The sequence below is a fragment of the Tachypleus tridentatus genome, chromosome 13 (assembly GCF_004210375.1).
Source record: "Tachypleus tridentatus isolate NWPU-2018 chromosome 13, ASM421037v1, whole genome shotgun sequence".
Taxonomy (NCBI): Eukaryota; Metazoa; Arthropoda; class Merostomata; order Xiphosura; family Limulidae; genus Tachypleus; species Tachypleus tridentatus.
The window spans coordinates 151698197-151716087 of record NC_134837.1 but is presented as its reverse complement, the minus strand read 5'-3'; the positions used below and the strand labels follow the sequence as shown (position 1 = coordinate 151716087).

General features: G+C 36.0%; 1 protein-coding gene across 2 annotated transcripts in view; it reads left to right on the top strand.

Moving 5' to 3' along the window:
- LOC143236333 (spondin-1-like) overlaps window positions 1-17891 on the top strand; it is a 117705-nt gene that overhangs the window by 80151 nt on the left and 19663 nt on the right. For both annotated transcript variants that reach the window (XM_076474606.1, XM_076474607.1), the window contains exons 9-11: window positions 4299-4464; window positions 5486-5669; window positions 7894-8089. In XM_076474606.1, coding sequence (XP_076330721.1) covers window positions 4299-4464; window positions 5486-5669; window positions 7894-8089 — 546 coding nt within the window. The remainder of the gene's footprint in view (window positions 1-4298; window positions 4465-5485; window positions 5670-7893; window positions 8090-17891) is intronic.

The window sequence follows — 17891 nt, the reverse complement described above, 5'->3', positions numbered from 1 at the left end:
CTCAGAATTTTCAGTTTGCTTTACTAGTCTATAACAATATATCTAGGGGGTACTTAGCTTATAATCAAGCTGTAGTGATGTCACAGTGATAGTTGACCTACTTTGTATTCGTGCTATAGCAATATTATCCTAGGGATAGCTGACCTTCTTTTTATCAAGACAAGCAAGAAGTGCAATGTTTAGAGCCTGTTAGAGAACTTAGACGCCTATCGTTTTGGTTGCTAAAATCAGTTGACTTCATAAAAAAAAAATATTGAATAACAACCGTTATGAGCAAAATGTTAGGAATACAATGATGTCTGGGCTCTGATTTAACTACTGGGACATGGGGCTCCTAGCCCTCCAGAAAAGTCCTTACGGTATTTATTGGTTATGTTTTGAATATGTTGTTGGTTTCTGCTTGATTTCAAACCTTCTACAATATGTGGCCCTCTGTCTCCCTCTCTCTACTCCTTTTTTGCGAAGTTTTTCAACGTCATTCAATTTCTTTTTTTATACTGTTGCGACACTTGTCTTTTACACACGTTTCGTGCATTGTAACAATTCAATGTTTTTACATTTTAGAGATTTCTGACAATGGAATTGAAATTCTTGTTTTCATAAATCACCTAATTTCATGTTTTTTAATGCCTGTTTGTATTTTATAAAAGATCTCTCACTCCCCAACATGGCCAGATAGTTAGACCGATAGCTCGTAATCTGAGGGTCGCGGGTTCAAATCCCCATCACACCAAACATGCTAACCTATTTAGCCGTGGGGACCTTATATTGTGACGGTCAATCCCACTATTCGTTGGTAAAAGAGTAGCCCAAGAGTTGTCGGTGGGTGATGATGACTAGCTATCTTTCCTCTAGTCTTACACTGCTAAATTAGGGACGGCTAGCGCAGATAGCCCTCGTGTAGTTTTACGCGAAATTCAAAAACAAACAGGGCTCTCATTTGTTAAGTAGCGATTTAGTTCCTGTTCTTAAGTAAGAATGGTTTCTCTGTTTTTTGTTTTGTTGTGACATAATTATTCAAACACCTTTATAACATTAACAGGGCCTCAAATACTGACACATACACATCTCAACCAGTCTGAAAAGCTCTGGTATTGTGCTACAGGCCTCTTTAGCACTGGACTGGTATGGCTTACATATTATTATACGCTATCCTTTCGTGTAAGGTATTATAACTTCAGTGGATGATGATATTTTTTGTAGTTGGACTTCGCGCTATTTTCTGGTGTGTGGTTGACCATTTTCATTTTGTGTGTGAATTTTATTAACCCTGTTGTCGAAAGTTATTGCATTACTCGTGCGTGTTAACTCGTACAGTTTAATTTCCTTCAGCTTTAGTCCTGTGACTGTTGTAAGAAAAATATGGCTTGAACATCTTCCATAAAATTTTGTCTCGTAAATAAGTAATAAATACGTCGTGTCTTGACTACATCCTGCATCTCGTAGAGAGAGAAATTTTGTGATTTAATACTTTCAACTAAGGGTTCTTATATCTCTACCGCAGTTTGTTTTGAATCTCGCGCCAAACTACACGAGGATTCTCTGCACTAACTTATCTGCGAAAAACTTGAGGAAAGTAGCTAGTCATCATTATCCACCGCTAACTCTTGAGCTACTTTTTGAGATTCACCTTTACCTTATAACGCCTTCGTGACTGAAAGAGAGAACATGTTTGAATTTGGGACTCGAATCCACGACCCCAGATTGCGAGTCAAGTGCCCCTAACTATCTGTTCATGCCGGACCATGTTGTGGTTTCTCTCAGGACTGGTGAAACCTTTCAGTCTCGTATATATTTTTAGGAAATAAACACTATTTATATCTTTGAGGATTTATTTAATGTTGTCTTTTTCACACCTGCTAGACCTGTTTCATGCTTATGACAATGGTGCTAGCTATAATGATATAATATATGTGCACATATAAAAATATTAACGATTTTCTCTCATATGCAAGCTTCGACAGGAGAATTTTCCAGTAAGTAATTCAAGTGTCTTTATATCTATGTGATATTGTATTTATCTGTCGGTCTCTTTATTTCAGTAACCTTTTTCAACTCAAACATTGATGCAGTTTAGTCTTTTTGCCGCAAGTACTGAATTCAAATTTATTAACCAACTTTTTTATATCATGTGAAGTGCGTACAGATACGCACAAGTAATACAAATGATTTCACATAATGACATTGTTTCTTATCTATCTGAATATATGTCAAAAGGGGACTTTTGTTTATTTTGGCACCTGGAAAATTATTTTATGTTTGTGATTATCGTATTACATTTTTGCTTAATATATTGTGATAGATAAGAAAATATTAGAAAAACATCTGTTGTGTTGTTTGAACTTTTTAGCGATAGCATAAAAATAGGAAAAATAATGTTTCCCAATGTAGTTCAGTTTCACTTTCATTTTAAAGTTCCTTCGGCTATTACGTCAGTTCTCAGTTTTTTCCTCTCGCTCTCACACTCACTTCCTCTCATTTTGTATGACATAATTAGGTATAACTAGAAATTAACCGGCCATTCTGCAAATTTGAAAAGGTTCTCTAACCTGTTTGTTTAGCACACACAAGGTGGTGTCAGGATTGAAAGTACCAAAATTATATACAAAACTATTTAGTGTTAAAATGTTTAATTTTACCCGGAGTTTCATAGGTCTTTTTGTAATATAATTTACTAGTCTTTATTCGTAGGGCACCTCAATGTGTTTAAAAAGTATTTATAGAAACTTCTTTTACTACTTTTGAGGAAAAAAGTAAAAACATTCAAATTCTTGGCCACGATAAAGACTCATAACTTATAGAAATATTGCAAATATTGAACTAAAATTATTTAAAAAGACCGGTTTCCCGGGTACTTAAAAAGTAAGCTATGCAGAACAAAATTGATAAAATAGTATAAAAGTGTTGTTTGTTTGTTTTTATATTTACACATTTAAATATAGGTTATCTGAAAAAATGTGTCAAAGGATTGTGTACTCAAAATTTATCGAGACTAATTTATTAAAAGAAAAAAAAATATATACAAGTAATACATCTTTGACAACGATAGCAAAGCTCTGAATGTATACATCATTATAACCTTTCTACTTCAACCGGTACGAGTTATTTGAGAATTTAAGTGCTGAAACTGGTGCAAAGTCACTTCCTACTTGGGATAAATAAACATGACGAGAATCATGGATATGCAAAACAGTGTTAAGTGGATTAAATACAATAGCTTCAGATCTTGTCGGTATATGTTAAGCATAATGGACTTAATGAAAAATCTTCATATCTTTGACATGACGTGAATGCTAAGACAATTAATTTATGCTTTTATACGAGTTAGCCAGAAGGGAGCGCTGTGCAGCAGCACCAGTCTCTTGCTTGACGTTATTCCTATCACAAACGCAGGGTTTGATTTTGTTCAGTGGCTTTTCAGCGTCCCCACTACGGAAATTAGCCTCTTCCAGTATCTCAGTGGTACGTTTGCGGACTTGAAGCTGTAATAACCGTGTTGGGCATAACAGACAAAGAACATTGTGCAAATTTTATGCTTACCTATAAGCAAACGAACAAATGACGGAAATTGTTCCAGTTTCAAATGTGAAATGCTGGTTTCAATCGCTAGCATGCACTGACTGGGTTGTTAATCAATCACTTTGTGTATACGATCCAGACATAAATGGCCCGGCATGGCTAAGTGGTTAAGGCGCTCAACTCATCATTTGAGGGTCGCGGGTTCGAATCCCCATCACACCAAACATGCTACTCCTTTCAGCTGTGGGGGCATTATATTGTGACGGTGAATCCCACTATTCGTTGGTAAAAGAGTAGCCCAAGAGTTTGCGATGGGTGGTGATGAATAGTTGCCTTCCCCATAGTCTTACACTGGTTAATTAAATTAATATCTTAATTAACCATTCTCAAACACCAAGTATTAGTTAAGTTTAACGCGCACGTTCTTTGACTACACAAACTAGGAAAAACATAAAAGTGTTAATTTTATTCATGGTAAATATATAATACATTTGAGGTTTAAGCTAAAACCATACAACAAATGTTGCAAAATGATACTTATATTCGTATTTATAGAATAAACAAAGAAACAAATTTAAATGATAACCATCACACTCTCTTCATTCTGAAAAATGACACCAGGACAACATACAAACAGTATAATCCCATGCTTTTTGTGCGTGATTCTAGAAATTATACATGAAGTTTTAATGTTTAGATATTATCTTATAGCGATTGAACTTTTTTCACTCTAAATGTAAAGTGTTAATATTTATTTTCATCTATACTTCTTTTTCTAGCTGAATGTGCTCTAACAGAATGGACTGAGTTTTCTGCTTGCAGCGTCTCATGTGGTCAAGGAATTCGAATGCGAACGAGAAAATATTTGAATGAACAAAAGGCAAACATGATGCAATGTTTAAACCAGCTGGAAGAAAAGGAGCTGTGTGATGTTTACTGTGAAGGGTAGGGACAAAATAAGTAATTACTATTACTTTTTGTTATACAGTGATTACCTTCTTCTGTGAAACCCATGCACAAAAAAACGCACTTTAAGTGCATTGTTTCAAATTTTTCAAATTTCTTGGAAATGCTTTAAAATTATTTTTAATTGATAGTTTACGAGCTCGTATGACAGGAGAACTTGATGAGCTTGTAAGTTCACATAGCAGGAGATTGTGAAAATAATTTATGAATTTACATTAAAAGAGAACTTGCATGTGTGGCAGAATAACCAAGCAAAGTTTACCAGCCCTTGTCGAAACAGGTTTAGTAAGTTTGTGAATTCACGTGATAGAACATTGGAACAAGGTTTACTATTGATTTTCAACAGAAATCAGAAAATTTGTGAATTCCGGTATTACAAGAAATTGGAAAGATTTATAAATCAACGAGGCAAAGGAACTTGCAAATTTTACGAGCTTAGCCACGGAAGAAAACTAATATTTATTAACTCACATTACAGTTAAGTTTGTGGACAGTTTAAATGAGCAAATTTCAAATAGTTCGATGGCAGGAGGATAGAACAGACTTGAGTGTAAACGTCCGAAAATGTTAAACTACCGGTATCGTAAATTATTTGAAAATGATTTAATACTTTTTGTGTTTAATTATTTCAAACAAATGTCGTGCGATGTACTAATAAAATAAAACGAATGAATCTTTTTGTGTTTATTTTTTCCTATCGTTGGAGTGTCATATCTTAAAGAACTCTAATTATTAAAGCTCAGAATTACAGTATCTAAAATTCATACATATCACTTTTATGCAGCTTTGGCTCTCATAAAGAAAAACGAAAGTGAGGAAATAGCCGGTTTTATTGCTGGCTATTCTCAAATATCTTTTTTTATAAAATAGAAATGTTATATAAAAGTTCCAGTAATTTATTTAGCGAATGCTTACCAACTGAAAAGTGAAATCCCATGTTGCTGGTATATGAAAAATTCTATTTGTCAGTTTGAAATTGTCTTCTTTTTTTTTTTTCCAGAAGCGTCAGCTGTGAGACAACACCTTGGAATGAATGGTCCGACTGCAGCGTCACCTGTGGTAAAGGCTTCCGTACACGAAGAAGGAAGTATCTTCAGTCTAAAGCTAGAAAGGTTTGCTATTTGGATCTTTCAGAGAAGGAAATGTGCATGGGAATGAAAGCTGAATGTGAAGAAAGAAGAATTGTAAGTTTATGTGAAATAATTTGGATTAATTTATTACACATTGTTCAACATAATTCGGCAAAATTTACACGAGTTTTCAGATTTTATACGCTGTAAGCTTCGAATGTTAATTCATTGGTCTTCTCAGAATATTAACTGAAGGATTAAGAAGCCGATGATAAGTTAACCAATTCAGGTCTGATAACTTAGGTGATTAGAGAATATCATCACATAACAAGAACAAAAGTTCGATTCCCACTTTGTATTTATTTTTATCGAATTCGTTTTGTCTTTGAAGAGAAAATTGTATAAATAATCTGAATTTAGCTTCACTAAAACTTAACGCTATACTTATGACAATCTCAGTTCATTTGAACTTACTGATTTGAAAAGTGTTTTAGCTCGAAACCACATAATGGGTTATCACAAACATGCAGCAGACCCAGCAGGAGTAATATAAAGTCTTGTTTGTAAGAGTTATTTCGGTATAGTACTCTATATTTGAAATATATCCAATTCAGAAAGTGTGCTTGAAAAGGTAGTGCCTAAAAACCATTAGTTTTGTACGAGAAGTTTAGAACAGGGTGTGTACTGCCACTTCAGACTGTTCCCATGTATTACAAGTAAATCCACTTTTTTCGAATTAACTATTTACATGCTTTTGGAATTTTGTACATCAATCCGTGCTATTTATGAGAAACTTAAATGTCTGATCTCTCATTAAATAAAAACCTAGGAGTTTTATTTAAAGCGATCCATTATATGTTCATTCGAATTTCCTTATAAGCGTTTGTTAATCGGCCCTTAAAATCCATAAAACTCAGTTGTCCCGAATGTAGAGTTCCAGACTTAAATATTTCATAAACCTGAATTCATTAGGTTATTTTTTTCGACAGCTCCTTTAATGTCAATACCAATTTTGTTTTAGTAGATCTGTAGTCAGATCAGAGAGCAAAAGGAATGCAAGTTGCGCCTCTATTCCTGGTAAGGACCCTGTCGACTCTTTCGAAATATTCTTTCTCTTCGTCAGAACCAATGTTTAAAATTTCAAGTCGTTTTGTCAAAAATAGTGAAAGGAGTTCAAAATACCAAGTAAACATATATAGCGTCATATTTCAAAATTATTATATAGATGTTGTATTTTATATTTAATATTTGAATGTTTCAAAAGTAATTCGAAAAAAACATATTTAAAACACAAACTTTCATTGGTTACAGCTTTTTAAAACTTTTCCCACTATATTTAATTTGACATTTTCATATCAGGACCTTGTTTACTTGTATACTTCCAATTATATATATTGAAATACTAGTTTCCAAAATAAAGTTATTCAATAATTTATGCAGAATTATACAGACTAAAAACTTGCCTAGGGCAAAAAAATTGGGTACAGCTCTGCCTTTATGTTTATAAAACAAATTTGTGTGGATTCTGTCATCTTGTAATTTATAGAAAATACTTCAGAGTGTAGTGTTGAATTACCAGTGCTTTATAATGTTATATATAATATTCATTTGAAGACTAAATTTTTGGTATAAATATGATTTTTATTTTAAAGTTAAAGCATGTCCAAAGTAATTCACTAACTGCTAATTTCGTGGAGTTGCTTTAGATTCTAAAATAAGAAAAGTCTTCAAAACTCGTATTACTAAGAATCTTCTAAAAACGTGTAAAATAATTTAGTCGAGGTGTATGGTCATTGAATAGATAGAATAACCATTATGAAGATCCTGTTTTTAAAATAAACAACAAAATAAGTGCTTAAGATAACCAAACAAGAAATTTTAAGAGTAAATATGGCATGTTTATTTCAAAGTTTAATTATACAGTTTTTAAATATTCTTGCAATACTTCAAAAAAGGAGAACTAATAAGCCGATGAGAGTCCAGTCACGTACTGTTCCACAATTATTAGACCTTTCAGATCTGATAGCTTAGATGATTAGACAATATGATCACGTAACAAGTACAATACTTCGATTCCCACATTGATTTCCTTTTATTCAATCTGTTTCTCTTTGAAGAGAAAAATTACATAATTAACCTGATTTGGGTTTTACTATAACTTATTTAGATGAGTTAATTTGTTTTGGTTTTACAAATATTAGTAGTAATTGTATTATCTCGATAGGAGATATACTAGAGAAAACAACTTAAATTTCAAGGCAGATGCTATTCATCTCAATCAGATTATATATTTTACGATGATCTTTGAACTTCATTTATTTTCTCCACCATGCGACAGATTGACCCCAGATGTGCTGTCACTCAGTGGTCAGAATGGTCTCCGTGTACTGTTACCTGCGGTAAAGGCATGAAGGTCCGCACACGGCTGTACATTAGCCCGGCAGCTATAAATATATGTAGTCTTGAACTAATGGAGAAAACACCTTGCATGTCTGACAGGCTAGATTGTACACTTCATTTTTCCGATGCAAAAGGTAAGGCATGTTCAATTCAAGCTCAAAGAAGCACCTTTTTCAACCTTCACTAACTTGTGTTAAATATATACTTCTTAAGAAAATACGGTTATCCTAATGGCATCGGTATACTGTAAAAGCAGGTAAACTTCAGTACAGATAATTACTTCATTCATAGAATGCCCATAAACAACTTATGGTATTGTTGGGTTTCTAAAGACTGGCATTTTAACAAACTATCTCCAATAGACCGAAGCTTTATTCACAAAGCACACATGTACGTTAGTAGTTTCTGTAAACGTCTTAACTCTGTTTTCCTCTTTACTTACATAACTTCTAGTCCACTCCATTCATCATACAATATTTATTGGTAGCACCTCTTCGTGTTCTTTACATCTCACTACTAAGACTCCCCCGATCTATACTACTTTTGACCCAAATATGTATTGTGAATATTTATTCACCAATGTACACGCGGTTTTTGCATAGATGTTAATGCCCTTTTTTACTAATAATTATTCTTTATTTGTTTCCTTTTATTTTAATGAACTTATTGTTTACTCCAACAATCTAACAATATTTATTGTCTGTTTGTGTTTCTCATGTCATTTCTGATTTCTGTGATATTACTCAGGGCTATGCTGATGCTTTCGAACCAAAAAAGGTAATTATTTAAACTGCACATTCTCTGAAGACAATAAGGAATCAGTGATAGTATGTTAAGCAAGCCGCTATTTTATATATTTTGAATTAAGTTATATACCATTCTTTTTTTAATGTTGGTTGCCTGAACTTGACGAATTCAGATTTAAGATATAAATTGTACTTTTTATTATTTTCTTTTTAATATGATAATTATTTTTCATTATTAACTTTGTATATCAATTTAGAACTAGCCTAAAGTTTCTAAGCTGGGCTAACCTTGAAAAGATATTATTGGGATTATTACTAAAAATATCGCCAACAGCGGTGGTACACAACTGACGAATTGGTGCATTATATTTCTTAGAAGTTGTTTTATACCTCTAAATACTCCTAGTTAAGCCTGTATAATAAATTAACCATGTTTATTACTGGCTAAGTTTTTATTCAGATTGATACAGCAGGATCGCTAAGAGCCCTCACGGGTCCCGGAGAAGAATTTGTTTTGTTTTGTTTTCAATGAGGCCTCATAAAGAAAAATAAACACTTTGTCACTGCACATGTAAATAGTCTGTTATTTTACTGACTCAATTACAGTAATTTTTGTATGACAACTGGAAACTGTCCGACCATATAAACTGACTTTGCTTTAGGTTTTTTACCTTAATGAGATGACGAAAACCCGAAATGGAGCAAAATTTCACTTTTTTTTTTTTTTTTCAATATACTTTTGCCTTGTACCACTCGCAGCTGACTGGTTCGATTACTGTAATTTCTTGCTATTTTGTTTTAGAATTTTTACCCCAGAAGAGGAATAAATATGCCCTGAAATACGGTATATCTTCACTTTTATAGACTTTTGTCTTTGAATTTAAAGACGTAAGTACTTAATTAGTTACGCAAGTCAAGTATTACCTTACACAAAACAGGTTATGCAATTAGCATCTAATGAGGTTATTATGGATTTAACAATAAAAGGAAAGAAGGAAGGGGAACATTATATAACAATGCCCTTTATACGTTTCTTTTTTCATGATGGGTACTCGTAGCTTACAAAAATAGATTAAAAGCCGCCATCTGAAACTCGTAGGTGGTTGCTTTAATAAATTTCTAGTTTTTCGGAGATGAATATACGAGATTGAATGTATTACTTTTACCTAGAGTCGCGTTATTTACCAACGAAAAATATTATAAACAAGATAACTAAAATAAGTGGCAAAATAAATTAGTTTTTGATTAAAGTATACGTATTTGTTTGGTCAATATATCGATTATCGACCTAGATGACCAATACCACACGCACGCGCACACGCACGCTCTCTCTTTTTCTTAGGCCTGGCATGGCCAAGCGCGTTAAGGCGTGCGACTCGTAATCTGAGGGTCGCGGGTTCGCATCCCCGTCGCGCCACACATGCTCACCCTCCCAGCTGTGGGGGCGTTATAATGTGACGGTCAATCCCACTATTCGTTGGCAAAAGAGTAGCCCAAGAGTTGGCAGTGGGCGGTGATGACTAGCTGCCTTCCCTCTAGTCTTACACTGCTAAATTAGGGACGGCTAGCGCAGATAGCCCTCGTGTAGCTTTGTGCGAAATTCCAAAAACAAACAAAACAAACTTTTTTTCTTAAGGGTGTTAAAATATAGATGAAAGATATTTACTTATTTAATTTTGTGTAATGATACTTCGTTAAATGTTGCTACCCCCTAGTGGTTCAACGGCAAGTCTGAAGGATTATAACCTGATTTCGATACCTGTGGTGGGCACAGCACAAATAGCCCATAGCATAGTTTTTGTGTTCAACAACAAGCAAACACACCTTTAAACTACACATTGATTCGTTGTTAAAAGATTATTCGTATGGTAAAATGTGTTCACTATACTAACATCACTTTATATAACATTTATGATGTTACTTAACGATGTACAGAGCGTAATACTTCTGACTTCGTAACGTTTTACCGATTTGGTTCCCTTATAAACTAGTTAAAGAACTTTTGTCTAGATGACACAACGATAAATGAGAAAATGAACTTTGATATATTAACTACTGTAGATACAACGGACTACATAACAGTACAACTAAACAAGGAAGCATTAATTGCAGTCTTAACGACTCTTGTCCGTTCAATAGCTCTGTTAAAGAGAATCACACTGACAGTGTACAGAATAAAAAAAAGTTAAAATATTGACTTCTAAGTATTTAACACTCCTGGAAAAAGGGCATAGTTGTATTTTAACCTGTTCTGTGCTACCTAAAGTTATCAACCAGGAAGAAAATGTTATGAGACGTCTTTAACGAATCAGACGGAGTTTGAGTAAAACGACTTTTTTCACTAAAAACAAATAAACAAATGTTGACTGCGGCATTAATTGTTTAAGTATCACTAAGGCTAATGTTCTACAATATCACAGTATGGAGCACTGCACTATCCACACAAGCAACCGAAATCATAATAACGTATATAAAACAGGATGCACCTTTATAAACAGTGTAAAACTGCCACCATTAGTTGATGAAAGTACAAAATGGAAACTATCTAAACTCAAAGATATAACTTAAAGCAGATTTAATAATATAATAACGAAATAAAAATGGCTTGCCATTAAAAAAAACAAAGTCAACACAATCGCTGTTAAAACATCTAATAAAGGCAAAGTTTTTTGTAGTAGTGACTACTGAAAACGTAATGGCGACGCAGGAGCTAGATTAGTAGGTCAAATGTATTCAAATGTTCAAAACTAACTACAAATTCTATAAAGCAATGCTTAAAAATAAGTTTAAAAAATGTAGGCTATTTGTAACAGGGACAAGGTAGATAACACGTTCGGAAAAGCCTTAATACCCTGTTACTCTAGAAGTTGTATCTAGTACGATTTGTAAGAGTCACAGGGAGAATACATTATTATGACAATTTGTAAAAACCTGAATCAACCCTTGTGAAAAGATTTCTTGGACTTTAGAAAAGATTTGAAACCAATTTCTGTATTTAATTTCATCATATCTGAGAAGAGCATTTCAGATTTATTAAGCTGTCCACATGGAATGTTTCGAGATAAACTACTAATGGAATCCATCTTATGCACGTTTAATGTAACATCACTTAGTACAAACATTCCCACCAAAGATGGCTTAGATGCTGTAATAAAAGAATTTAAATAAAAACACTTGTGCATATTGCTCGTACTTTGGGTTTAAACTTAGTAAATGTTAAACAACTGCTTAGTTTTATACTATCAAACAACTTTTTAATTTTTTTTTTATCTTCAATGAATACGAGCTGCCATGAGAAATCGTCTTGCACTTCCGTCTATCATCGTGTTTTCACAACTATTGAAATAAAACTTCACTACGAAAGCCCTCTAACACTAAAACAAACAAATATAGATGATGTTTTTCCTTGGCTCACGCCTAGGAAGGTCTTAGTGATTTTTTTATTTTTATGGGTGATTTTTCACACAAACATTAAGATTGTCTTGATCACTACATCAGAAATACGATAGTATAGCTAGTGTTCAGGGGTATTTGGTTAAAGTTGAGCTCTGATGACATTCTTACATACGAGTTGTACATTAAGCTCTGATATATTGATATAATTAAAAATCAGCTGTTAACTGTTCACTCGGAAAACTTGCGAGCTGATCATAATGTTTCATCCAACAAAGTAGTGCAAGTAAAATTAAACAGTGACTTAAAAAGGATATTCAGACAACACCATTGATAAAAACAAAACACAAACGTAGAAAGAAACATTCGCCTCAAAATCTCGATTCTACTTTAGCATTACCCTTTGTTAAGGAATTTTCATTAGACCTAGAGCTAAAAAATCCTAAAGCAGAGTGGTTTTATTATGAAGCTTTCTCGTAAGTTTCATCCGTTACTGCAAATACTTCAAATAAAATCCTGCCCTGGTAAAAACTTTGTACTTTAGAATGGTAAATACATCTTAACAGGACGTTAACTATGCACTGTCCTGTGCATCGAGTGGACAAAAATGCTAAAACAAAAGAAAGATACAAATATCAACATTACAGTTCATACTGAACTAGTTACCAATACGATGGACCTGATACCACTTTTACTATAAAAATAGTTTTAAAAACTTAACACCATTGATAGAAAGCTAACATAAAACTTGTTTATCGAGAGCGAAAACCAGCCGTAAATTATAGACTGACATATAGTGTGTGTACGTGTGCGTGTGTCAATAGTAATATGTAAGTAAAATGTTGTGAATTACTGAATTTGTTTTGGCGTAAAATAAATTTCTAGAAATGAAAAACGTATTAATTAATTGACATTTGAAGTAAGCTTATAGTCTAAACTATTCATGATTAAACCCTTCGGTGTGGATTTCCTTACGAGGTGAGGGGGTTTCCCAGAGAATGTTTACCACTTTCAGTTTACCTCTTCTGGGATCTAAGCATCCACCCGCGTGTTTACCGTATGTGGTGACCCGTGAAGGGGAGAATCCTGGTGATTGAAGGGTTCAACCCTAACTCACCACTTTGGCCTTGAATGTTTATAAACGAGTGGGCTTGGGGTGGCTACCCTCAGGATAAATCGACTGGTTCACTTAGGCTAGAGTCAATCGAGTACCAGTTTTGGACGTTCTTAACGAGTGTTGTGGACACTGTTTTATGCTGGTGTTTTGTTATAGTGCTCACGAAACTCTGGCGTTGCTGCAATGTCCTTATTTGGCATTGTAGTGCGTTCCTTTGTGCATCTCCATGGTGGATGGAGTAAGTGGGCACCGAAATATTCTTTATTATGGATTTCCCAAATAAAATAATAAAAAAAAATCTCTTAAGTAAACGACCACGTCTTGAATACCAATCTTTAGCTTCTTTAACATCTGTACCTCCTTTCCTGATATTACATTATTTATCAGAAAAATCTTTAAGGAAAATGTCTCCTTTTTTATTCAGAAGAGACTAGAGGGGTATGGTCATTCCTAAGTCAGTTAGAAAGCTACGTTCTGGAAGCATCGTGGTGGAAATATTCACTCCAAAACATAGTGAACCTTTGCATTCGAATACCATTGGGAATATAACCATTGAGGTTAATTATCATGCTACTTTGAATTCATCACGAGGAGTTATTGTTGAGAGGAATTTGTAGAACATCCACGAGCCAGAGATCATCGCTGGTTTCTCCACTCAATGAGTTTTTGACCAAGTCATATCTCTAATCGCAAAGCTGGAACTATGATGCTGACCAGTGCTCTAATTTTGACGTTTACATCACCGCGTCCACCTGCCACCATCCAAGTAGGTTATCTAATTTCAAGGTATGGTTATATGTATCGAACCCTCTCAAATGTTTCCAATGCCAACAACTTTGTCACTCAAAGAAATCTTGTTATTGTTTCTTTGACATGTGCTCGTTGTGGCAAGGACCGTGGAGCCTACAAGTGCGAAGTGGATCCTTATTGTGTTAATTGTAGCGGCTCTCAACACTATTACTTTCGTTCTTACCCGTGGAGGAAAAAAAGGTACAGCGTTTGAAAACGGTTCATAACATTTTTACCCCGAGGATCGAACGTTACTGTCCACCACTCCATCTCGAACGTGTGCTGTTGCACTCTATTCCATTGCTATAATGGGGATGAAGACAAACCAAATCGTTTTGCCCTCCGTGGTTAAGAGAGTTGAAGAGTCAACATCAATACCAAACTCTATCCCTACCATGCCTGCCAGTGACTCCATGAATCCACTTGATTTAGCTTTGACTTTTGGCGTTTTCTCGAGACCTTCTTATTCGGACCCAAAATGCTGAACGACTATTCGTTCACGCCCTCAGTCACTGGAATCTTCATCTACTGACAGAAACCTGCTCACTCGAACCTGGACAGGATCCATGGAAGTCGATAGACCTTCTAATAAAGAGAAACGACGTGGTCAAAAACAGAAGGACTCTCCATTCATTTCTCCTTCACATAAGTAAAAAAGGCCACATTGATACAGTGGAACTGCCGAGGTTTGCATCCTAATTTGGATGACATCAAAGCGTTGGTTTATTTCTACCATCCTGTGTGTTTTTTCTTACAGGAAACAGGCTGACGTATTCACGTTTCGGCAGTTTTCTTTGTAGAGAAATGACATTTTTTGACGAACAAGTACATGGAGGGGTGGCACCGCTAGTTGATCAGCATGTGTCCTCCCTGTTTTTACCATTCGATACACCCTTGGAAGTCGTAGTCATTCATGTGTTCTTGGGTTGTACCATCACTGTTTATTCTCTTTACCTGTCTCCAGGAGAAACCTACGATCAATCAGACCTTGATGCTCTCGTTGAACAGTTATCGTTTCAATATTTAATCCTGGGGGACTTAAATGTACATACTCCCCTCTGGGATGGTACTGATATTGATGGGAGTGGTCGTTCTGTAGTGCGTATGCTCTCGCATTACAAACTTTCTCTGTGGGTAACTGACTGTATTGTCCAAGCAGCTGCTCAATCTATTCCTAAAACCTCGACACATTTTCTATGGTATGATTCCGCCATAGACGAGGATTTCTGCCACCTGTCATGGAGGGCTCAAAAACATCTCTTGTCAATCGTCTAGCATGAGGTTTACTGAGCAGCAGCTACAGCTTTCCCTCAATCATTTATTGAAGTGAATCGCAGCAAACGCTTTTACCTACTCTCTCTCTCTCTCTCTTTAAAACCATTTGCATGCACTTCTGCCACCACCATCTCAATGAAGGTGTGCTTTCCGTGGACCCCGAGGCAAAGTTCTTAGGGCTTATGTTTAACTATAAGCTGACTTTCATTCCATTCATCCATCCAACTACACTTCAACTGTATAAGGGCACTGAACCTTCGTGTCCTCTCCTCCACTTCTTGAGGATCAAATTAATATTTCATTCTAAAGATATAGTGTTCTCTCATTCGATCGAAACTAGACTACATTAGTGCTTTAGTCTTGAAGATGTTGGACTCCGTTCATCATCTGGGGCTTCAGCTCTGCACAAGAGCACTCCACACTTCTCCTTCTAGAATTTGTACACTGAGTCTCATAAATCTCCTTTAAACCTCTGCCGTTTGCAACTGTCTTTACTGTATAGTTCAAAACTTCAATCATCACCACAGCAATCCCACCCAGGTAATGTTTTCCTTTTTCAGTGGGCCATGAATTTTAAAAATGGACGGTCTACTATTGTTCCTTTTGGCCTTTGTATCCCGACGCAGTTGGCTGAATTGGGTCTGTCCTTGTATGACGTTATTGTCTCTATCATCTTTGAGTCATCTGAAGAAAGTTGATACTCCCGATTGGAAGTACCGTCTTTCATTTGCCTAACATCTTTCAAACCATCCTTCCATTCACATGCATACAGATAGTTCGAAATCAGGTGACTGTGTGAGCTCTGCCATGGTTTGCTGTGGTTTCACCCAGGATCTCCTCTACAGTTTCTGTGTTCACTGCCGAATTGTAAGCCATTTTTATCACCCTGGATCACGTAGAAGCTATGCAGTGCACGAAATGTACTATTTATACCGATTCGTTTAACTCTCTACTTGATCTGGAATCACTTCACATTTGTTCTCCATTTTCATCTTCTATTTCTTCTAGACACCAGGCCACGTCAGTATTCGCGAGAATGAGCTCACTGACGTCACAGCTAAATCTATCTGCTGTGGTGTTATCATAGCTTTAACTGTCTCGTACACGGACAATGGTTCTGTATTCAAGGCTCGACTCCGAGCCAGTTGGCATTCGACTTGATAACGAGATTTTCCAGATAAAACTTTCTGTTGCTCTTTGGCCGTCTTGCTTCCATAAGGATCAGAAAGAGGAACTTATCCTGGCTAGACTACACATTGGTTACCGTTTTTTTAATTCAGCGTTTTCTTTTATCTGGGACTGATGAACCAATATGTGATCTGAGTACACTCAAGTCAGAATAACCCACATTTTACTGTCGTTACGACGTGAGTGACGGTTGTTTGGCACAGATAGCTTGGTTGCTTTACGGCAATAAACGCCAACCAATTATGATTAAAATATATTGAAATATGAGGGTTTCTAGGATAATTATGTATTTTATATATACTCTTCAAAAAAAGAAACTCAAAAGGAATATTTTTGTTATTTTAAAGAGAAATATATGTAATAACGTTACAAGCTCAGAGTATGTGATGTTACATGTGTTAAGGCACTGATTGTCAGACTAAAATGACAATAAAAGTTGTGCACTTTGAAAACGGAGGAAAACATCGGATTTTTCACCAAAACGCATTCGTGTCCAATACATTTGTTTGAGAGATCTGCATGTTCTGCATGTGCAAAATCCCTATAAAAGTGACGGGTTCTCGGTTTTCATAGCTCAGTGTTAAGCCACCGACACGCAATACAGTTACGCCAAGACTGACTGAAGCACAACGCAACAACGTCATTGGTCGCTTGGAAGCAGGCGAATCTCGATCAGATGTTGCCAGAGCTGTGAATGTCCACCCAAGCACCATCACAAGGCAATGGAATCGTCACCAACAACATGGATCAACTCGTGACCGTCCACGATCTGGCAGACCTCGTGCGACCTCGCCCGCACAAGATCGCTACATCCGGTTATGTCACCTTCGGGATAGGACCACCACTGCGACGTCTACTGCCTCAACCATACCAGGGCTGCGTAGGATTTCCGATCAGACCGTACGCAACCGTCGACGAGATTCTTAGGCCCCATGTGCAACCCATCATGGTGAACGTCAACGACGTTTTTTCAACATGACAAAGCCCGTCCTCACACAGCCCGACTCACCACTGTCTTCTTGAGACACCACAACATCAATGTTCTTCCCTGGCCCTCCAGATCACCAGATTTAAACCCCATCGAACATCTTTGGGACGAGTTGGACCGACGTCTGCGACGGCGACAACCTCAACCGCAGACTCTACCTCAGCTTGCAGCAGCTTTGCAGGCTTAGTGGACAGCCATTCCAGAGGATGTTATTTGTCATCTCATCGCTTCCATGGGCAGGAGATGCCAAGCAGTTATTGATGCTCACGGGGGGCATACTCGTTATTGACGTTGAGTGACGTTAAACTTCAACCAGTGAGCGTGGACTTCGCCTTTGCAGACTTTGGATGTTCAGCAGTGAATGTGCAAAGTTTCACACATGTCATACAGAACTACCCGGAATAAACTTGTTAACAATTTGTCTCAAATTTTGCCTTTTG